The sequence below is a fragment of the Nicotiana attenuata genome, chromosome 1, assembly GCF_001879085.1.
Source record: "Nicotiana attenuata strain UT chromosome 1, NIATTr2, whole genome shotgun sequence".
Taxonomy (NCBI): Eukaryota; Viridiplantae; Streptophyta; class Magnoliopsida; order Solanales; family Solanaceae; genus Nicotiana; species Nicotiana attenuata.
Genome location: NC_031989.1, coordinates 1,479,592 through 1,500,088, shown reverse-complemented (window position 1 = coordinate 1,500,088; position 20,497 = coordinate 1,479,592). Strand labels below are relative to the sequence as shown.

Genomic DNA, 20,497 nt, shown 5'->3' with positions numbered 1-20,497 from the left:
TTTTTGGTCGAGCCTAACGGGTTCTGGTGACCCCGCACCCTTCACTGTAGGTCCGCCTCTGTATATATTAATGAATATTTAGAAAACACTGAAGGAAAATTCTTCTTTTAAGAAAGTTAAGACCATTTTAAAATTCCATTTTTATGATAGTTATAATTTCGGGAAAAAAAATGAATTAATCACCCATCTTCCTCCTAAAATAGGATGAGGAAAAATTACACCAACTTTAATAAACCTACAGATGATATTTCTGTTGTGATTCAACCGTTTTTGGTTACTATCAAGAACCTAATCTTAGAGATGCGAAAAATGAAACCCAAATATTGTACTTTGCTAGGTAAGAACGTGCTACTTAATCTTGTTCTTGCCAATTGTCCAGCAATTGAAAGTTACACTTATAAGGAATGGAAAACACAGATTTTGACACTTTACTTTTTTAGTAAGTTTACTCGATGCAAATTGAACTTAATTAGATTAATTAGTAGATTTCGAATGATGAATGCCTAGAAGAAGAAAAAACCAATACCTGTATGAGATGCCTGGTGTTGAATTATAACCAATTTTGGAGAAGCTTCCATTAAACAACTCTAGAATATCAGGGGCGGAACTAGCCTTTTGAATAAGGGTTCAGTCGAATCCAATAATTATGATCCAAACTATAAATTATTAAAGTAGAACCCACTAACTTGAAATGACTAGAATTTCTAACTCATAAACCTCAAAGCCTGCTCCGTCTATGTAGAATACTACTAGTAGGTTCTATGTTGCTCTCAATGCTGACTTTCCAGACAAACTACATTTTGGTACTACCTTTGCCCCAAAAAGAAAAACTTGTATAGTTAATTGTATGTGAACATTGGACATTGATTAACTAATCCACTAAGTGATAAAAACTTCAAACAACAACATGAATAAGTTAATTAGACTTGGAAAACCCTAAGAAGACTTGCTAAATATTAATCTTTGAAATTTTGATACACAAAGAAGCTTCTACTATGAAACATTCAACACAAGTTCCTCTATAAATTTAGCCCTCATTGGACACAAACTACATATTCACTGCTTCACATTCTCCTCCTCAAATATCTAATTTGGTTTGGAGAAAATGGCTTTCTCCATATTTTTCAGAGCTTATGTACTTGTTCTTTTGGTTATGCTACCAATTATGTTAGCTGCAGAAGAAGATAGTATTCCTCCTGTTCTTGCTCCCTACTTTGGTATATATATATACATATATCTCTCTTCTTCCAGCTTAATTCCTTATTTCTATTCCCAATATTTTATGTTGACCTTTTAAAAAGATACATGCAGACAAAATATATCTCAGAATTCTAGAGCAGTTTTAAGCTCACCTTTAAAATTTTGTAAATTTTCAAGTGAAGAGTTTTAACTTCAAGACACTGAACAGTAGTGTGTAGAATAATTTTTATACGATCAGGGCCACCTAATTAATGTTTTGTTTTTAAGTCTCTCTCAACTTCCAAATTTGGTGTTGTATATATAGACAAAATATGCAAAGATGTGGAGTGTGGGAAAGGGAGTTGCGAGGCAGCAGCAGGGAAGCCTTTCAATTTTGTATGCAAATGTGAAAAAGGTTGGAAGAGAACTCGCCATGATGATGATGATGACGACGAAGAAGATGATCTTCAATTCCTTCCTTGCATTGTTCCCAAGTGTCAGTAATTTTATTTCATTTATTTACTTTTATTCGTAATATCTGCCTAATTATATTTATCACCTAACAATCTTTTACATTTTCTTTTTATGTAGTATATTTGTTTCTTGTTTATATACCTAAGAGATCGAGATTATAATATTGCTTGGGTGTGTTTATTGCAGGTTCTCTTGACTATTCTTGCTTGCCAGCACCTCCACCAGCTCCACCAATTCCACACAACATGTCTTTCTTTGATCGTAATTACAAAATTATTATAAGTTTCCATTTATTTCTTTAACCATTTTCATATATGTTCTATCTGATTTCTTATCAAAACCCCATCTTCTGTTTTGACCTTTGTTTGTTGAAGCTTGCTATTGGATTTACTGTGGGGAGGGAACATGCAAAAAAAATATAACACATGGACAAACATGCCAGTGCAATTCTGGTTTTTCCAATCTCCTCAACATTCCTGCTTTCCCTTGCTTCAGTGATTGTAAGTACAAACAACTATTTTCCAAGAGTTTACTTTCATATAAACAACATCACTAGCTAACCCTTTATTGAACTTGAAGGTGCCATTGGAGCTGATTGCGAAAAGCTGGGAATTCGGCTTTCAAATTCCACTGCATCTTCTCCATCTTCATCAACATCATCTTCAAACATTGATGACAATAATGGAGGTAAGAGTTACCACCATCGATCAATTTGAACCAATTTACTGGAGTAGAAGCTATTTCTTGTTGACCTTAATGCGATATTGAGAGAGAGAATTTGTGTCTTAGAGAGACATAAAACAAGTAAAGATATGATATATATCCATCAGGTAGTTACATATAACCCTTGTATAGGTTTCATCGAAACAAAAGCAACTATTGGCTGTGTGCTTTTACACGTCAACTCAAACAAAACGAACTTCTTGATATCTCTAAGATTTCATATTCTCTTCAACTTTCTTCATCCTATATTGAATTCAAGATGCATAGAAAACCCTACATATGGGATAACATCACATTACTACTTCCTCTAACCAGAGTATAAGATCATCTCACCATTCTAATTCTTCCATATTGGCAGCCACATCATTTAGGCCCAAGAGTTCCCACTGGATAGCTATCTTTCTGGCTTCAGCAGCTATGGCTTTACTCAACTAGGAAGAGGGGCTGGCTTTTTATTTCGTCAGGAGAGATATTACCACATTTTATCAGGCTTACTGCTTGATGCTTCATCTATACTAGCGCATTGTACTTCATTCATTTGTCAGATTCACATGTACTAGATTAATAAAACATCTGTGATGTGTGCCATTTCTGTACAGAGTATATTTTGAATATTATATCAGTTATGGGATTTTACTGTTCTTCATATAGCAACTACACATCTTATTTTAGGTGATGATATGGCATGATGGATAGTACTTGTTCTCGTTTCCATCAATCTAATGCATTTGGACAGCAGCAAAAATAGAAGATTTTCCTAACTAATCACGAGACACGCTTGAATACACATATAGGATGTAGCCCTCCCCTCTCAGAAGAAAAAGAGAGGACCCCTTTTCCCATCTTAATCAGGTGTACTTGTCAAGAGCCCACCGCGAGGATACTGGCAGGACTCATAAGCCTTGTATCCTTAACATAATACATAATACTGAAATCGTTAGAGACAAAATGTCCCTCATAGGCTGTATATAGGTTTCAAAGCAGTTTATAATGGTTATGGAGCATTCCATCCATGGCGTTCAAGTTTGTCAGTTGGATGACCAACTTAGATAAGTTCTTTCACGGGCAAACATGTCTCACTCTCTACTTATAGCACAAGTGTACGCTGTTCTGCCTACTTCATCACTGCTAGTTCTCTCAATTCAGCCTATCAAGTCACTAATAGTTCTAAACATACTCCCGAAGCCAACTCTCTCACGATAACTGCTCGTTGCTAACCTTGTGAAGCAGTGATCTGTCATACAAAATAACCTTGTGCAACAAGAGACTACAGTTGCTAAATATATTAGCATACTTGAAGCTTTCTTATGATAAAAGATTATTTCCCCCAAGGTAAATTTGTATAGAATATGACATGTAAAGCCACGTTGGTTTCACCTCTAAACTCTTCAGCTGGACAATTTCAAGCACCAGACATTACATCTAAAATCATGTAATTTCAAGCTTTCATGCAGCCTCAGAGTCCAGCTTTAGTCAGCATTCAGCATTTCAACAATTCAAAGAGTTCTCTAAAATAAAAGACACAATTGGATAGAAAATAGAAATTCTCCTACTATCACATTGTTGCTGATATAGCCTAGTACATTTATCTCTATAACGATTGACTTCTATTAGCAAAACCTGAATTTTTTCCAAATCATCAAATAGCCAATATCTATATTCTCAGCAACAAAAAGGAAATCAACCAAAACATTTTCTTTTCAATTCTAATTTACAAATTACATAACGATGGGAGTATTATTACTAAACATCTCCACAAAAAAACGCCGAAACTTATTAGTGTTACAACATTAACCAACCCCTATTGAAGTCTAAATAAATACCACAAGAATTGCATCTCAAAAAACAGAAGTTAAAGTTCTTCAAACCTCAGCAATTGAGAGTTTCACTTGCTCTGAACACTGACTCCTTCCTTGCCAGCTATAATAACAGCAGTGGTCATATCCAAGAACAACCCATGCTCCACCACTCCTTCCAAAGCCGCAATCTCCTTTCCAGCAGCAGCAGAGTCCCTAATCGGAGTCTTAAAATACAAATCCACAATATAATTCGAATTATCAGTCACATAAGGCTTCCCATTGCCATCCACTCTCAATTTGGCATCAACACCCTCTGCTTTAAACAACTCCTGTAACCTAACCAAATTATACTTCCAGCAAAACTGCACCACCTCTACGGGCATAGCCAACCCGGACCCACCTAAACCCGAAACCAGCTTCGAATCGTCCACAACCACGACGAACTTATCCGAAGCCGCCTCCACCATCTTCTCCCTTAAAAGGGCCCCACCTCGACCCTTGACTAGGTCGAGATTGGGGTCAACCTCGTCAGCACCATCGATGGCTAAGTCGAGATGCGGGTGGTCGTCAAGGGTAGATAGCGGGATGTTGAGTGATAAGGCTTGCTCTTCAGTGCGCTTAGAAGTGGGGACACCTACAATGTTTGTGAGTTGTCCAGATGAAAGAAGCTCGCCTAATTTGGAAACAACGAAAGCTGCGGTTGAACCAGTGCCTAGACCAAGGACCATTCCGCTTTTCACGTATTCAACGGCTTTATCGGCGGCGAGTTTCTTGAGTTCGTCTTGGGTTAAAGCTGAAGGGACTGAAAGGGCCTTGATTGAAGGAGTAGTGGAGCGAATGCGAGTGATGGGGTTGCGGAGGAAGATGGACGGAAGGCGAGTGCCGATGATGGCATTGTGGCGGAGAGTAGAAGGGGACTGAGGTGAGATTAGGGATAAGGAAGCCATGAGTAAGGGGTGGTGAGGGTTGAAGGTGAAAGTGTGGATTTTTGGTATCACCTCACCTATTTGATCTTCTCTTTGGTGTTACTTTGTTTTTGTTTGGTGAATGAAAGGAAGGTTGGTATTTTCATCCTTTTTCTTTAGCCAAATAATTTTAAAAAATAAGGGTATGTGTGGGAGTGTGTGAGTGGTTGGTGATGATGAGGATATCCTAAGTTTGATAGGATATTTGGATTTTTTTTTATTTTTAGCCATGAACAACAATTATGTTTCCAAAGATTTGGAGATGTTGAAGATTTGTTATATCAATGCATCAATTAAGCTGTAGATGGACCATATTAAGCTCACTATTCTCTAAATGGTAGGTATTCAAGATGTGAGAATGTTATAGCCTATAGGTGATACATTTAGGATCGTTTGGTCATAGATTTTGCCAAAATTTAGTTGGATTTTTTTTGGCAAATACATGGTAAAAATTGCATGGGACGCCCTATTTGGTCGCCCCCATTTAACCCTATACTCATATTTTTAAAATTATTTAACCTATACCCTAATTTTGACAACTTCAGATCCTGCGACCTATGCGCTCCTTTCTTCCTCCTCCTCTTTTCCTAATTTTGACAGCATCGCAAAACCGGAGATGATACCGACGTCGTTGGCCATAACTTCAGATCAACATTCTCATCAGGGGATAAGTTCAAGTCTAAGCAAAAAATCCTCTTGCTGCTATTTGACTCCTTCAACACCGGTATAATTCTCTTTCTGACGACCGGAATAATCATATGTCCGGTGCCGTCGACATTTTATTAATTTCATCACGGTGATGCCGACATAAAGAAAACTCCATACCACATATATAGAACATCAACTGAAGTTTCACAAGCTTTGGAGAAACAATATTAACAGAATCAACATCAACACAAAATCTTAACTCCAAAGTCTCAAGCATTGGCAGAATAAGATCGTTTTCGTCTGATCCTACATGATCGTTAAGTTCAGAATGTTCCAACTGAAGACTAACAAGTTTGGGAAACTAAAGTTTATTGCACAACAAACTAAAGAACTTCAGACTAATTTGTTTGAAGTTTGCTCTACAAACTGAAGAACTTCAGACTAATTTGTCTGAAGTTTGCACTACGAACTGAAGAATTTCAGACTAATTTGTCTGAAGTTTGCACTACAAACTAAAGAACTTCAAACTAATTTGTCTGAAATTTGCACTACGAATTGAAGTTTTTTTATTCTTTTGCAAGTCAGGCCAAACTTCAGACAAAAATATCTGAAGTTTTACTTTGATAAGGTCACACTTCATGCAAAACATTCTAAGTTCAAACTTCAAACATAAATTCTTGCTACTTCAGGCCCGTATGTCTGAAGTTACTCGAAAAGCGGGTACGCTTGTAATTTATTTTGCAGAGTGAAATATATTTTGAAAACTGATGTCCAAACACATTTTCATCTTCAAACCAAACTTCACCCAAATCAAAATTTTCAAAACAAAATTGGAAATCTATGGCCAAACGCTAGCTTAGACTTGAAACAAATGAAATCTTCATCTATCAATTAATAATTCTTTTTCACTTTGTTCTTTCACTTGAAATACTTTCTAGTTTACTGTTCGTGTATATTTTCGTACTCTCATGTATTTTTCGTTTAACAGTTAACTTTTAAAGTCAGTTGGCTCTGGACAAAACTATGTTCCACCTAAAAATAAATGATCAAAACTATGAAAAGCAAATGAAGTATTACCGATTTATAATTACACCACCATTTCGATGACAAAGAAAACGCATTCTTATGTGTAACTTTAGGTATCTTGGTGTAGTTCTGATAGTAGATCAAGATCAAACAGAAGTACAAATGAAGTAAATCTCAGATTTAAAAATCCTACAAACAAATGAACAGAACTATAAAACTTAAGACTCATGTATCATCATGTTTAAGGAAGTACAGTATAAGATAAGCATTTTAGAACTACAAGAAAGCTGCATGGCTTCTAAAATGCTTTGGCAACTAGAGCAAAGAAAGATTTCTCTCCCAAACAGATCCAATTAATGATTTATGTGAGGCAGAAGATGGGGGAAGGGCAAACCTACAACACAGCTTTAGATTTACCCATGCATCCAGCTGCCACAAGAAAAACCCACATATGAAACATTCCAGGTATTTTCTTGCCAGTCAATTAACATTCTCTCTTTTCAAAAATGGGAATTGAGGTGTTTTGTGGCTTTGCTATGCCAATTTTGCACAGACCCTAACCACTGACAACAGTGTTGTTTCACGGCACCATCTGCAGACGGTGAATGACCTCTTAACTACAATCCCTTCACACCAACAGCCATTCTAATAGAGCAAGGATCAAAAGAGACCACCTAAGTATTCAGATGCTATAATCTTAAGTTTTAGCATTTCAACTAACAACCTTGTTCAACAAAATCATTCTATTCCAAAAGCTCTGATACATCAAATTAAACAGAAATATGGGCAAGTAGCAAGTTTATAAGTAGCATTGACAGCTCACTTAGCTAAGACTTCAACTCACAAGTGTGTGATTCAACAAAATCAATAGAACCAACACATACACAAGTGTTTATAGAAAATGCTTCAGCATGTTTGGAATGTTTCCTACTAACTAAAACCAGACAATCCATTGAGGGCTAACAGGCCAAGGGACAAAGAAAGGTATTTACCATCACATTCCAGAACCATCCGAGTAGCTTGGAGTGTACCTCTTACACTAACTTGATATGGATGGCAAGCTAAGATCCAAATAATGGCAGTAACATGTGCATTGAATATAGTAGCGGATAACTCACCCTGACATTTGGTATATCCAGATCAAGTTTCTAATTATCTCTGTTTACAAAGTAGAAAAGTCGAGGAAAAAAAATCTTAAAATCATACTGAACGACTAAAATGTTTTTTTTGCAGGTTCAGTGGTCTTCAATCTTCTTTGATCAGTCTGGTCAATGGTCCTCAATCTTCTTTAAACCTTTCATATCAGTCGTCTCCACCCTGCAGGAGAAAGAAACACTACTTTAGCTTCTGTAGTTTTCCTCTCTTAGTAATGCCTATGTGAGCAAAAGAATGATTCTGTTTGCGATAGGATTTTGAGGATAGAAGAAACGACAAAGAGGATATATACCGGAGAATCTGACATCCAGTTTTAAGAGAAGGTAAAGGACGGGTAATCTTTTGCCAAGATTGTAAAAGCGTACATATTTTTTGAGGTTAAAGACAACTTTAGTTTAGAAATATGAGGGTCAATTTTTTTTATTGATAAGTATATAAATTAAGTTAACAAAAAGGGTGAACCAGTATGAAAGAGGATCTACATCAGAGGAACCCCCAAAATCTTTTCAATCATCCGCACAAGTTGGGGTCTCATGTGTTATTTAGGGTTACAACTAGTGAAACCACAGGATCTAAATGTTTTTTCCTCTACAATGTCTAGGTGGAGTAAAACGGGCTTTGACAGCAGAAAGCATAAAAAATTTCTAACATCAGAAATAGATTATTGATTATTCAGGTATATTTGAGTGATATAAAACTTCAGCTTCTCCAAATGTGTCCTTTAAAAGAATACATAAACTTGTAAAGGAGACAATATCATAAACATGTACATGCACCTCTATTTGTAAAGGGATTTCTTCACTTTGATCTTTTTAACATTTCTCCAAACAATTTTGGTCAAGCGGCTTGACTCAAGCCTGATAAAAAGTAATAAAAGAAAACTTTGTTGAACGGGTTTTTTGGTGGCACCCACACCTGCTGGGTGGCAAGCGGTCTCTGCACTTTAGTCTATCAGTTTTTTGGTAGCATTAACTTAAGGAGAGCATGTCTACACGGTTGTTGGCCCCTGATACTTCAAGAGCCAATGGAAGCACCCGTGATTATGTTATGAGGGACAACAAAAGGAAGTGTCAGTATCAAAGCACATCGAGTAAGCAGTCAGGTCATCTGACACCATCGCATGGTCTCATGCTTTTCCAAGTTTAATGTTTAAACTGTTCGAGATGTAAACATGGAACACCTAAAAGAGAGAACTGAAAAAGTAGATATTGACTAGAAATAAAGAAATTGGTAATAATAAAAAGAAGCATATCAGAACGAAGGCAATAAAAAGGAGGAAAAATGATAGGATATCGTGCGAAAGGAATGAGGGCATAAGAAACTTACGTTGTTCCATACAGGACAATTTTTTGAACTTTTGTCAGTTCAGAATCAGATTGATTGTCCTCAATAAAAATGGTCACACTGGTCCAATAGCAATAGAGAAGATTAATTCCCATCTTACACACTACTACTGTAAAAGTATGAAGACCAGCGGATATTTGCATACCTGCGAACATTTTGAAACTTAACATACTTCAAGATAACTGGTTTTCCCTGCAAAGAACGAGTTTTGAAGAATGAATATCCAGGGAAACTTGAGAATTATACAAGCAAAAAATCATTTAGTTAACACTGCAAGAACCGTAATTCCTGTATCAACATTGCCTTACCTTGAGATTATCTTCAGATAAAACTGCTGTATCACTCGGAGGGTAATCACTGACATTACTGCAGAGAAGTCCACCCAAATTAGCAAATATACATAGCAGATTTGAAAAAATTTCCCACAGAATAATCAGTCCAGAAAAGGTCATAAAAAGTAATGAAAGCTCAAAAAATTACCTAAATCCCATGTGCTCCTTGTTAGAAAACAGCTTCACAGTTTTAGGACCTTTAATGAGACAAATTTGTGTTATGTATCATGTTATATATAGGTCCAGAAGGAAGAGTTGCACGGAAACACCAAAGGAGGGAATAACATATTACTTTAACCCCCCCAACCCCCACCTCCCCACCCCCCACCCCAAAACCCCCACAAGAAAAAAAAAACACCAAAAGAGGCACCTTCATGGACAAGTGGCATGTGTGACAACAAAGTGAATACATCAAGCAGAACAAGTCTACCAGGAAAGATTAAGAAGACAAGATTTTAAAAAGAAAAAAAAAACAGCACTGTAATCATGAGGATTGCCTTATGATACCCAAAATGCAACAGATAATACACCTCTCTCAAGTCTCAACTGTATAAATGTTTGACACATTTCTTTCACCTAATGCCTATACTCTGATGAAGCCTGTGACAATTTCATCCTAAATTGCTCCTCTAACTACCCCATTAAGAAGAATAGAAAAAGGTTAAAAATGTCACTGTGCCAACTTGGTAGTTATCCTCATTATCCCCTTTTCCCCTCAGTTTCTCTCGCTTTATGATATGTTTATATAAGACCGCTTTATGCATAATTTTGATTAAGTTTCAACAAAATTTTGTTATGCAGACACATTGGTGTGCCCGTTAACCAGTTGGGCACAATATATGCTCTTGCATCATCTATCTACTAATCCGTGATATAGAGAAAGCCAGCGCAAGAATTCATATAACTTAGGCAAATAAGTGTACCAGCGTAGTTCTTCCATAAATGTTTTACTGAAATCATCACAGGTCATGGGTTTAACATTTCATCCACCAAAGAGAACTACTTTTACTAATCAGAAAGAAGATTAAAAGAACAACTGTTGGCTAAATCACATAAACTTGGGAACTAAATTTGAAGGTTTATGCGGTGATTTTTCTTCTTCACAGCAATGAAGAAAGATATTGAAGAAGCTCAAAAAACACTCAATTCACTCTCAGAGACAAACAAGATAGCAGAAACTGCATGAAATAACACCAAGAGTCTAGTACACCTTGCAAAAGATCACTGAGTGTAGAAAGAGACATTACAAATCTATTAGCTACCTTCCTCCTCAGGGCCTTTGATAACAAAAGAATGCAGTTTGATAACTTGATTAAAAGGTATGTAAATCAATAGCTGCTCATCTGCATCACTCTCTAGGTTCAAGCCCTCATCTTCTCTGTAACCCTGATTTACATTCAAATTAAGTCAACACAATTACGGAAAGCAGAAGTGGGAGACTTTAAAATAAACGAACTGACATTGGAGCTTACAATTGGAAAGAATCCCCAATTGTTGAATGGCCATTGTGTCACAGATAAAAGGGCGGTAGTAACAAATTTCATAATGGTAATAGGACTAAGAGGTTGGTCATCATTTAAGAGCAAAAGAAGCTATATCTCATTCTTCCTTGCTCTTAGGATATATCAAATTGACTCATCCTCAGTGTTATCAAAGGCGAAGAGCGCAAAAAAGCTCTAAGGTCTGTTGGGGCTTTAAGCGCAAAGCGCAACTAATGCGTGGGCTTTAATGAAAAAAGGCGCAACTGGAGAAAAAGTAAAAAATATGGATATGTAGTCCAAGACTAATAATTATAAGCATTAAAAGCAAATATATGGATAAAGAAATTGAATTTTTTTACGATAAAGCGAAATATCAATTATTTAATGTCGCATTTTCAGGATTACACTCATTGGCAGGGAAAAGTATGCCTTAGAGTCTTGATGCGACACTAAAGCGCCCACAAAGAGAGGCGAAGCGCTCAACATGTTTTGAGCCTTGCTTCAGGGCTTAAGCGCGCTTTAAGCGCGCCTTTGACAACACTGCTCATCCTCTAATAGAAGAACTTCTTCTATCACAGCGCTATTCCTTACAAAGTAGGAATCAAGTGACCATGACCACTAAAGAAGGCCCTTGACAAAATATGTTAAAAGATTAATGCTTGCCACTATGTTTAATAAATAAATTCAGCTGCAAACCCTCTCAATTGACTTTAGACCATTTAAAATAAGAATTAACCATCCCCGACCCTTCCATGTGTCAGCCATCTGTACATACCAAAACCTAACAGACTACGAGAATAAAGAAGCAAAGCCTTGTGTTAGCATGATATACATAAGTACAGTGAATCCAACTTCTGATATTAATCTTTTGACAAGTATAAATGTACAATTGAACAGAGAAGATCACTGGAAAAAGGATAAGCCAGACCCATTATCTACCAAGTTTTAAAGCTGAAGACAACAGATTACTCAGTTACCCAAAAAAAGGATTTAGGAACAAAGGGTGTACAAATCACATGCTGGACGTGTTAACTTTAGATTTATCCATCATTATACAATTCGAAAAACAAATACGTCCAAGAGGAACTCTAAAAATATGTTACAACTGTACAATTGTATTTACTTATAGGATGTTAACTTTGTGTCCTTACCTTCTATTCCCTTCTACGTCTCTCTCTCTCTTTTTTTTTTTTTTTTGATAAGGTAATAAATTTTATTGACAAACTCTGGGCGTAAAATCCGCATACAAGAGGTATACCAAAAAAGTAGAGAACTACATAAAAATATGATTCTTTACGAATAACACTTAAATCTTCTATACAAAGAGAAACTTCATGGGTGCACCAAAAAGAAATAAGGGGTAAAAGACTACTTTTCAATTGTACACAATTCATCTCTATTCCTTCAAATTTCTCCTATTACTTTTCTATTTCCTTTTCCCCAAGTAACTAGAATGCTATTGCTCTAGCTCACTTGTTATCTTTCCTTAGCTAGAATTCCTTCAACCAATTAACTTCATGGCTTGAGCAATTCAGGAACAGGTTAAATCCTTTGTAGTTTGTAGATACTAAAGTCTTTTATCTTCTGTTTTCCTTTTGGATACAGACCTTTCTTCTGGGTCACGATGGCTAACGGCAGATCTCCAAGAGATCCATCATAAAGTCTTATTACTGGAGTATTTAGTGCTCAGTTCAGTTAGTTCACTTTTCATATGAGATTTGTTAGTTTAAGAAGCTGTTACTTTCACTAGTTTAATAATTACAAACAGATTAGAAATCAGAAAATTTGTATACTGCAGTATCCGAAATTCACAACTCAATGTTAAATTCCCCGACTTAAGATATTAAAGCATAGAAAGTAGCATATATAAGCCCTAATTTCCCCAAGGAATAACTTATATTCTTCATTTCTTTTCTTTTACCTGTTTGAGGGCATTGGAGATAGAGTGGCTGCTGTTTTGGTTAAGGCATTCAACCCCAGACCAGTCAATGAAGTCCAACAAATCAACCTGTTCATCACCCAAAACTCCAACCATTTAAATTTTGTTCTAATTAACAAGTAATAAAAAAACAGAAAATTGGTGCAGAAAACGATAATCTCTAATTAGAAGATTTAAATCATACTTGGCCTTTGGGAATTGCAGAAGCAGATTCGGCAGACATGGTTGACGGCACTTGTACGCTAAAGGAGAGAAAAGTGTTTCTGCGCTGCGTCTGTGGGGCGACAGACTTGGGCGTGCAGCGCTTATGGGTTTTTAGGCTGTTTTTTTCTCGTTGAAAACTTTCAATGACAAATATATTTCTTTTTGATTTGTCATTGAAAGTTTCCACGACAATTTTCTTTTCTTGCGAAAACTTTGAACTAAAAATATGTTAATAACCCCTATAATTTTAAATATGTTAAAGAAACTAAACTCAAAGTAACACTACGCGATAATAGAATAGACAAGAGATGTAGAGAAGAAAGAGAGAAAGATTCTTATTTCATCCATTATTCAAGCGTGTACAATGTAATGCCCGAACCCTTTATTTATAGGATTATATTTAGGTAATACAAAGGGATGCTATGAACACAGTATTAACTCTTGAGATCATGGAGAAAGATCATGGAGGTGTGGGAGTTACAACCATAATGGTAAGAAGTAGTAGGAGGTTAATGGAGAAGAGTAGGGGGAGTAACTTCTTTAGAAGTTATAGACATCCACTATATAATATAATATTTCATAGCACTTCCCCTTGGATGTCTATAAATAATATTCCTCGTTAAAACCTTATTAAGAAAAAATCATGTGGAAACCTTAGTAAAGGAAAAAGAGAACACATCTTGTAATACGCATTATTTGCTGCCTCGTTAAAAATCTTGCTAGGAAAATCCAATGGGATAAAACCTCACCTAAGCAAAAAAGAGTGCAGCGCGTATCTTACTCCCCGATGAAAACATTACTTTACTTTTCGGAAATGACGCATTCCAATCCCGTATACCAGCTTCTCAAATGTTGAGGTTGGTAATGATTCATTGAACAGATCTACCAAATTATCAATCAAATAAATTTATCGAACATCTGTATCACCAATCTGCCGAAGATCATGTCTGAAAAGAAGTTTGGTGAAATGTATTTTATTTTGTCGCTTTCAATATATCCTTCTTCAATTGAGATAAGCAAACAACATTGTCTTCAATATTATTGAAGTTTTCTTTTTTAAAGAAAAACCACACATTCGTTGTGTGTAAAGTCACTTGCTTTAAAGGTTGCTAATATCTTGGCATGACTTAAATCAATAATTGATAGCTTTCGTAGAATATCATAATATGACAATACCCTCACATGCAAATAGATTGCTTAAAGAACGAACTCCTGCATTTACATAATCAACAAAACCTTGGCAATATTTGTTAGAATAAACAAATCTATATCAAGGATACCTTTTGCAATATAATACTAATGTTATTCTAATATCTCCACATAGGAGTAAAACTATATCTTGCTAGCATATTGTTATACTCATAATTATAGCAAGATACATTAGTGCGCCAATTGTACTAGACACAAAAACAAATCATGTATGTAATGATTGCTCTAATCCACATAGGATTTGTTGAAGCATTATTTACTAAGTTTCTTGGGAACCTTAATGTAACGACCCGACTGGTCGTTTTGAGCATTTGTATTTCACTCAATTTGAGAGCATGAGTAGCTCTGTATGATGTATTACGACTTATGTGAATCGTCGGTTTTGGTTTCCAGGTTAATCGGAATTGATTTGGAAAGAATGATTCTCAGCTAGAGGCTTTAAATTTGAAAGGTTTGACCAAGTTTGGCTTTTTAGTATTTGACCTCGGATTGGATTTCTGATGGTCCCGTTAGCTCTGTTGGGTGATTTTGGACTTATGAGAGCGTCCGGATTGTGATTTGGAGGTCCGCAGTAGAATTTAGCTTGAAATGGCGAAAATTGGAATTTTGGAAAGTTGATCGGGAGTGGACTTTTTGATATCGGGGTCGGATTTCGATTCTAGAAGTTGGAGCAAGTCCGTAATGTCAAATGTGACTTGTGTGCAAAAGAGATCAATTGGACGGGATTTGATATGTTTCGGCATCAGTTGTGGAAGTTTGAAGTTTCAAGTTCATTGATATTTTGGATTGAGGTGTGATTCGTCGTTTCGATATTGTTATGTGTGTTTTGAGGCCTCGAGTAAGTCCGTGTTATGTTATGAGACTTGTTGGTATGTTTGGACGTGGTCACGAGGGGCTCGAGCGTGTTTCTGATCATTTTCCTCCATGTTGTTATTGCTGGTTTCTGCTGCTACCTGGTGTTTCTAGTGTTCTTTGCGATCACGAAGGTCCAGTCGCGATCGTGAAGTGTGATTGGGCCTGCTGCAAAAGTTTCTTCGCGGACGGGATATATGGAACGCGTTCGCGAAAGGTAAGTTGATCGGGTTTCGCGTTCGCAGTTGATTAGGTTCCGCGTTCGCGATTGGGAGTCGCGTTCCCATAGAGTTAAAATTGAGGAAGTGAAGGATATGTCTACGCGTTCGCGAAGTAACAGCCGCGTTCGCGAAGGGTTGTTCCTACTGTGCATCGCGTTCGCAAGGACTATGCCGCGAACGTGTCTTTTGTGCTGGTGCGATTTTTGTTCATCGCGAACGCGATGGTATTGCCGCGTTCAGAAAAAAAGGAGGCCTGGGAAGCTTTATAAAGTACTCTATTTCGAGGGTTTCAACCATTTTTGCATTTTGGGAGCTATGGAGCTCAGATTAAGACGATTCTTGAAGTAATTTTCACCATATGAATTGAGTTTTGAGCCGTTCGGAGGTCACGCGCGTGATGGCATTTTGGAGCATCGCTTGGCTCGCTCGGTGTTGGAATTGGCATGTTCAAGATAAGTAACTCTTCTAAACTTAGTGCCGGGGGTATGAAACCCCGAATTACGTGTTATGTGATTGGTATTGAGATGATGCACATGATAGGTGACGGGCGTGTGGGCGTGCACCCTGTGAATTGTGACTCTGTTGTTCCATGACACTTTTTAATGGTCCTATTTTGTTGATATATGTGCTTTCACATGTGATTAAGTAACTGAGCTGTCAAATCATGTTAGAGATCCTGTCTAGGCTTTACGATGATATTGTTAGGACCCGTAGAGGTCGTTTCTTGCTGTCATCTCACTGATCTCATTGATATTTTTTACTCAGTCATATTTATGCATTCATATCATATCTCAGTCAAAGTTGATGTTTATTGATGCATAATACCATTGTTTTCGGGCTAGTTTCATGACATTGTGAGCCCGTGAGTGAGACTGGAGTGATTGATGACTGAGTGAGGTCGAGGGTCTGATTGTGAGATATAGAGACTATGGCACGTGAGTTGTCCGTGCAGCACATGAGTTGTCCGTGCGGATTCTGATATTGATGTTATAGCACGTGAGTTTTCCGTGCAGCACGTGAGTTTTCCGTGCAGCACGTGAGTTTTCCGTGCGGATTATAGCACTTAGGCTGTAGGAGCCCCTCCGGAGTCTGCACACCCCCAGTGAGCGCAGTCGACTATGTATATGTTTATGGATCGGATTGCACGCCGCAACAGGTACTGTACAGTGCTGAGTGATTGAGTATGCTGAGTATTGAGCACGGTAAGAGATAATGCTAGATAGTGAGGTTGAGCACCCTGAGAGTGTGAGTACATGAGTTCATCACTGAGAGGCATTGCATTTGACATACGCACTTGAGCTACATGCATAGAGATGCATTTTCCTTTTGCTGCCCAATTTTGGTAACATTCACGATTTTTACCTGTATCTTGACATGTAGGCATAAAGATGTACTTTTCTCATGCTATCTGAAAATGAAACAATTACCTAATGAAAAGTCTTGGGAAAAAGTTACAGTTTTCAAACTTACTCATATTTTTGACGATTTCGATAAAGGATTTGGATTTTCACTGATATACTTAAAAAGCGGAACTGTTTTCATAAAACTATGTAAAGGCTGAACATTTTATCTCTGAGCTACTTCTTTATTTACTTGCTTTACATAGTTATGAATTGCTATTGGTTATTGGTGTTTGACCCGACCTATGTTCCAGCTCGTCACTGCTTTCAACCTAAGGTTAGGTTTGTTACTTATTGAGTACATGGGATCGATTATACTCATACTACACTTCCTGCACATTGCGTGCAAATTTTGGATGCCGATGTTTCTGTATTCGACGGGAGCTAGATTAGAAGATGTACATGCGTCCCTGTTGTAGCTGCCTCTTTTTCATGGTAGCCTTATATTTAGAAACTCTGTTTATGTACTTTCCAAACAGAATATTTATTTAATTCATATCGTCTGTGTAAATTCTATTCTTAGAAGCTCATGATTTGTACTACCAGTCCTTGGGGAATGTATAAGATCTAGATAATTCCTTTGTTTAATTATTTTTTTAGTTAATTGGAAATGGATAATCGTTAATTGGCTTACCTAACGGGTTGGGTTAGGTGCCATCATGACTAGTGAATTTGGGGTCGTGACAAATTGGTATTAGAGCTCTAGGTTCATAGGTTCTACAAGTCATGAGCAAGTGTCTAGTAGAGTCTTGCGGATTGGTATGATGACATCCATACCTATCTTCGAGAGGCTACAGGACATTTAGGATATACTTCCCATCTTTCTTTCCTTATCGTGCGGCATTGATTCAGCTTGAAGTGTAACTCTCTGAATTCCTTCCACGCATTCGTATGCGCACATGAGCGCTGGGTATCAGCTGTGCATCGACGGCTTGTAATTCTATGGAAGAGGTACGAGATGTGATTTCGGTATGCTGATAATGGGCCAGTCTGAAGGACTTGAGGCCGGGTTTTGACTGTAGCTTGAGCGCAGATGTTATGTGAGCACGTGCTTTTGGACTTATATGTCCGATAGCGTCCCTACGAGTGGAATTTGTGGCTCGAAGAGCGGTTGGATGGCTACATAACGAGTATGATATGACTGCGGAAAGTGTTCAGATTTTTCTAATTTGACGAAAAGAGTTTGACTGAGATGTAAATTTGGTGCTTGATTTCCGTCTTGATTTGACATATAGTCTCAAGTTATGGGTGTGTTGAAGGATCTTTTCATGTTGTTTAGTTGAGGAGTGAAGTAGGTTTTCATGTCGTGATATGAGTTCAGACTCATGAAGATTAAGTGATTGCGTGATAGTTTGCCTGTGGAAGGGTATAGAAAGATGTCAGTTTGAGGCTAAGCATGTGGGCTATCTCCTGCGGGATGTCCTGAGGTTGTGTGATCCCTATGTTGTTTTGTTGAGAGTTCTCTTTTACCAGTGAATTATATGTAGTGCAATTTGAGTTTGGACCGCTTATGAGAGTGGGCTTGACTGTTACAAGGGTGAATGCGAGAATTATAGATGATCTGAGATATTAGATGGTTTGTGTTACATGAGCTTATGAAGGATGTAGTTGAATTTCAGTGCGGGATTTTGGCAGCAACAGAGTATGGGTATTGTAAGTTATCAGATGCTTTATTCCTTCGCTTTACGCCAAGTGGGGGAGTCTGCTATCGATGGGTTGTATTATGTTTTGTGGGTATATGGGGAAACATTGAATGATTGAGTTGTTGTTCATAAAGGATGTAGTGTGCATGGAGTAGGGATTCACTCGGTTGCTTAGAAGTGTGGATTACTTCTTAGGGGGTTGGTGTGCAAATGGGGCACATGTTTTTCGGTCCGTTTAATCAGTTTAATTGAGATTTGAGCAGAATAAATAACTTTCGAGAATGGTTCTAATGGATTCAAGATTTATATGTAACAATTGGGAATTTTCAGGACGTGTATTTAGCTAGAAACTAAGATTTACATTGGATGGTGTCAAGACTTGTGGCATTTCTATATCATTATGGATTCTACATATCACTATCAGGAAGGTGAAGGTAATGGCTTTAGATTCGCAGGAAGTCTCTTCAGAGTAAGTATTTTGGTTGTGGTACTTTTGGGATACTTAAGAGGGAATTCAGTGACTTATGAGCCTTAGGGCAGTGTGGTTCAATGCTAAAGCTCGTGGGGCAAGTTTTGGTTAAGGTTAGTAATGTTCTAGCAAGGAAAAACATCAATTTGAAGGCAATTCGGAAGGAACTCGGAGAATTAGGACAAGTTGGTAGTAGGTTGGACCTGCACATTAATGGATATGATCGGTTCTTTAGGTGCTTAGGATGTGGCTAGTCTCTATGAGTGTCTCGTGGTGATGCTCTTGGGTTTTTGGTGACCTGCGTGGCTTGGTTAAGTTAGAGAGAATTAGATCTGATGGCTTGATTATGTGCAAATGAGTTTCGAAAATTTCTCAATGGTTTTTACCATGGTTCGAGGAGTATATTCCCTACTAGCGTGAGGAGCATGTGATGTATAGTGATTTTCTCCTGGATGAAATCAAATAGAAGGTCCTTGGATAATGGAGTATGTAGTTGCTTGTGACTCAGAGTGGATTATGAAGTTCTCGTATTTTTCATATGATGGCATGGTATATGTGGTGTGTTGTGTGGAATGGAGATTTGCATGAGCAAGGTCACAGTTCAGTTTTGAAGGGAAGATCATAACATTCTTAGGCAACATGGACGGTTTTAAATGACTAGGTAAATGATATTACTATTTGGTATGGTTTGATGATAGTGTATGTTTCAGAAGAGGCAATGTGCTTTGATTTATGGATACTTCATGGGTATTGCGGCACCCTCCTAGTTGATCAACTGCTGATATTCAGATTTTGCTATGTGGCACAAAAGAATTCTAGAAGTATTCCTCGCGGGGTGATCGTGTATGAGAGATGTGTTAGATATTCGGGCGATGGAGTTGGGATCAGATATGGTGATTCGTGTGCTCTATGGATTTGGAGACTGGGAGTTCTCATAAATAGGTTATTTCGTGGTTGTGGGCAAAGCTAGCCAGATGATAGTATGTGTTATGATTCAGTCATTGTGGACTTTCGGAGGGTTATTCATCTATCTGTGGTGACTATAGCTGATTTGGGGGTCCATTAGTAGGCCCAATGTGGATGTGTATTCTATACCGAGCCGTATTGGTTGGCTCCGTATTGCTATTGTTGAGGGATGTGCCATTCGATTAGAGTTGATTTTATTCGTATCGGATATGTTCTATGTGCTACACTTCCATGCTGTGAGGGGTTGTGATTCGTTGGTTATATGCACATATGGTATGGTTCTATTTGGGCTTTATAGCGGAATTTGAGCGAGATAGGTATTTGGGTGTTGCATGATTGATTGCGCATTGATTATGTTCTTTCGGGCTTGTGTGGAATTGTGTCATTTTCTTCTCCGTGGTTATGGTAATTCACTTTGGGAACTTGATGTCGAATCGCGCATGGTTGTTGATATTGAGCAAGGTGGCT

At 37.5% G+C, this 20,497-nt stretch overlaps 3 protein-coding genes across 3 annotated transcripts; 1 reads left to right on the top strand and 2 right to left on the bottom strand.

The window, feature by feature from the left end:
* LOC109237017 lies at positions 964–3,026 on the top strand. Its single transcript, XM_019403564.1, has 6 exons — positions 964–1,217; positions 1,505–1,675; positions 1,840–1,914; positions 2,028–2,153; positions 2,233–2,340; positions 2,735–3,026. The coding sequence occupies exons 1-6, from the start codon at positions 1,106–1,108 to the stop codon at positions 2,809–2,811; spliced, it is 669 nt and encodes a 222-aa protein (XP_019259109.1). The 5' UTR covers positions 964–1,105; the 3' UTR covers positions 2,812–3,026.
* On the bottom strand, positions 4,050–5,246 carry LOC109236202 (probable ribose-5-phosphate isomerase 3, chloroplastic). The gene has a single exon (XM_019402681.1). The coding sequence runs from the start codon at positions 5,120–5,122 to the stop codon at positions 4,262–4,264; it is 861 nt and encodes a 286-aa protein (XP_019258226.1). The 5' UTR covers positions 5,123–5,246; the 3' UTR covers positions 4,050–4,261.
* LOC109235477 (PITH domain-containing protein At3g04780) lies at positions 7,643–13,416 on the bottom strand. Its single transcript, XM_019401966.1, has 8 exons — positions 13,250–13,416; positions 13,048–13,134; positions 10,908–11,031; positions 9,794–9,842; positions 9,622–9,679; positions 9,459–9,505; positions 9,296–9,373; positions 7,643–8,131 (listed from the first exon to the last, which is right to left on the bottom strand). The coding sequence occupies exons 1-8, from the start codon at positions 13,286–13,288 to the stop codon at positions 8,083–8,085; spliced, it is 531 nt and encodes a 176-aa protein (XP_019257511.1). The 5' UTR covers positions 13,289–13,416; the 3' UTR covers positions 7,643–8,082.

Coding starts and splice junctions, on each gene's coding strand:
- LOC109236202 (XM_019402681.1), bottom strand. CDS start 5,122: ATGGCTTCCTTATCCCTAATCTCACCTCAGTCCCCTTCTACTCTCCGC.
- LOC109237017 (XM_019403564.1), top strand. CDS start 1,106: ATGGCTTTCTCCATATTTTTCAGAGCTTATGTACTTGTTCTTTTGGTT. Junction 1,218..1,504: donor TGTTCTTGCTCCCTACTTTG/GTATATATATAT, acceptor TTGTATATATAG/ACAAAATATGCAAAGATGTG. Junction 2,341..2,734: donor CATTGATGACAATAATGGAG/GTAAGAGTTACC, acceptor CCATATTGGCAG/CCACATCATTTAGGCCCAAG.
- LOC109235477 (XM_019401966.1), bottom strand. CDS start 13,288: ATGTCTGCCGAATCTGCTTCTGCAATTCCCAAAGGCCAA. Junction 9,506..9,621: donor TATCTGAAGATAATCTCAAG/GTAAGGCAATGT, acceptor CGTTCTTTGCAG/GGAAAACCAGTTATCTTGAA. Junction 8,132..9,295: donor ATTGTCCTGTATGGAACAAC/GTAAGTTTCTTA, acceptor TTTCTCCTGCAG/GGTGGAGACGACTGATATGA.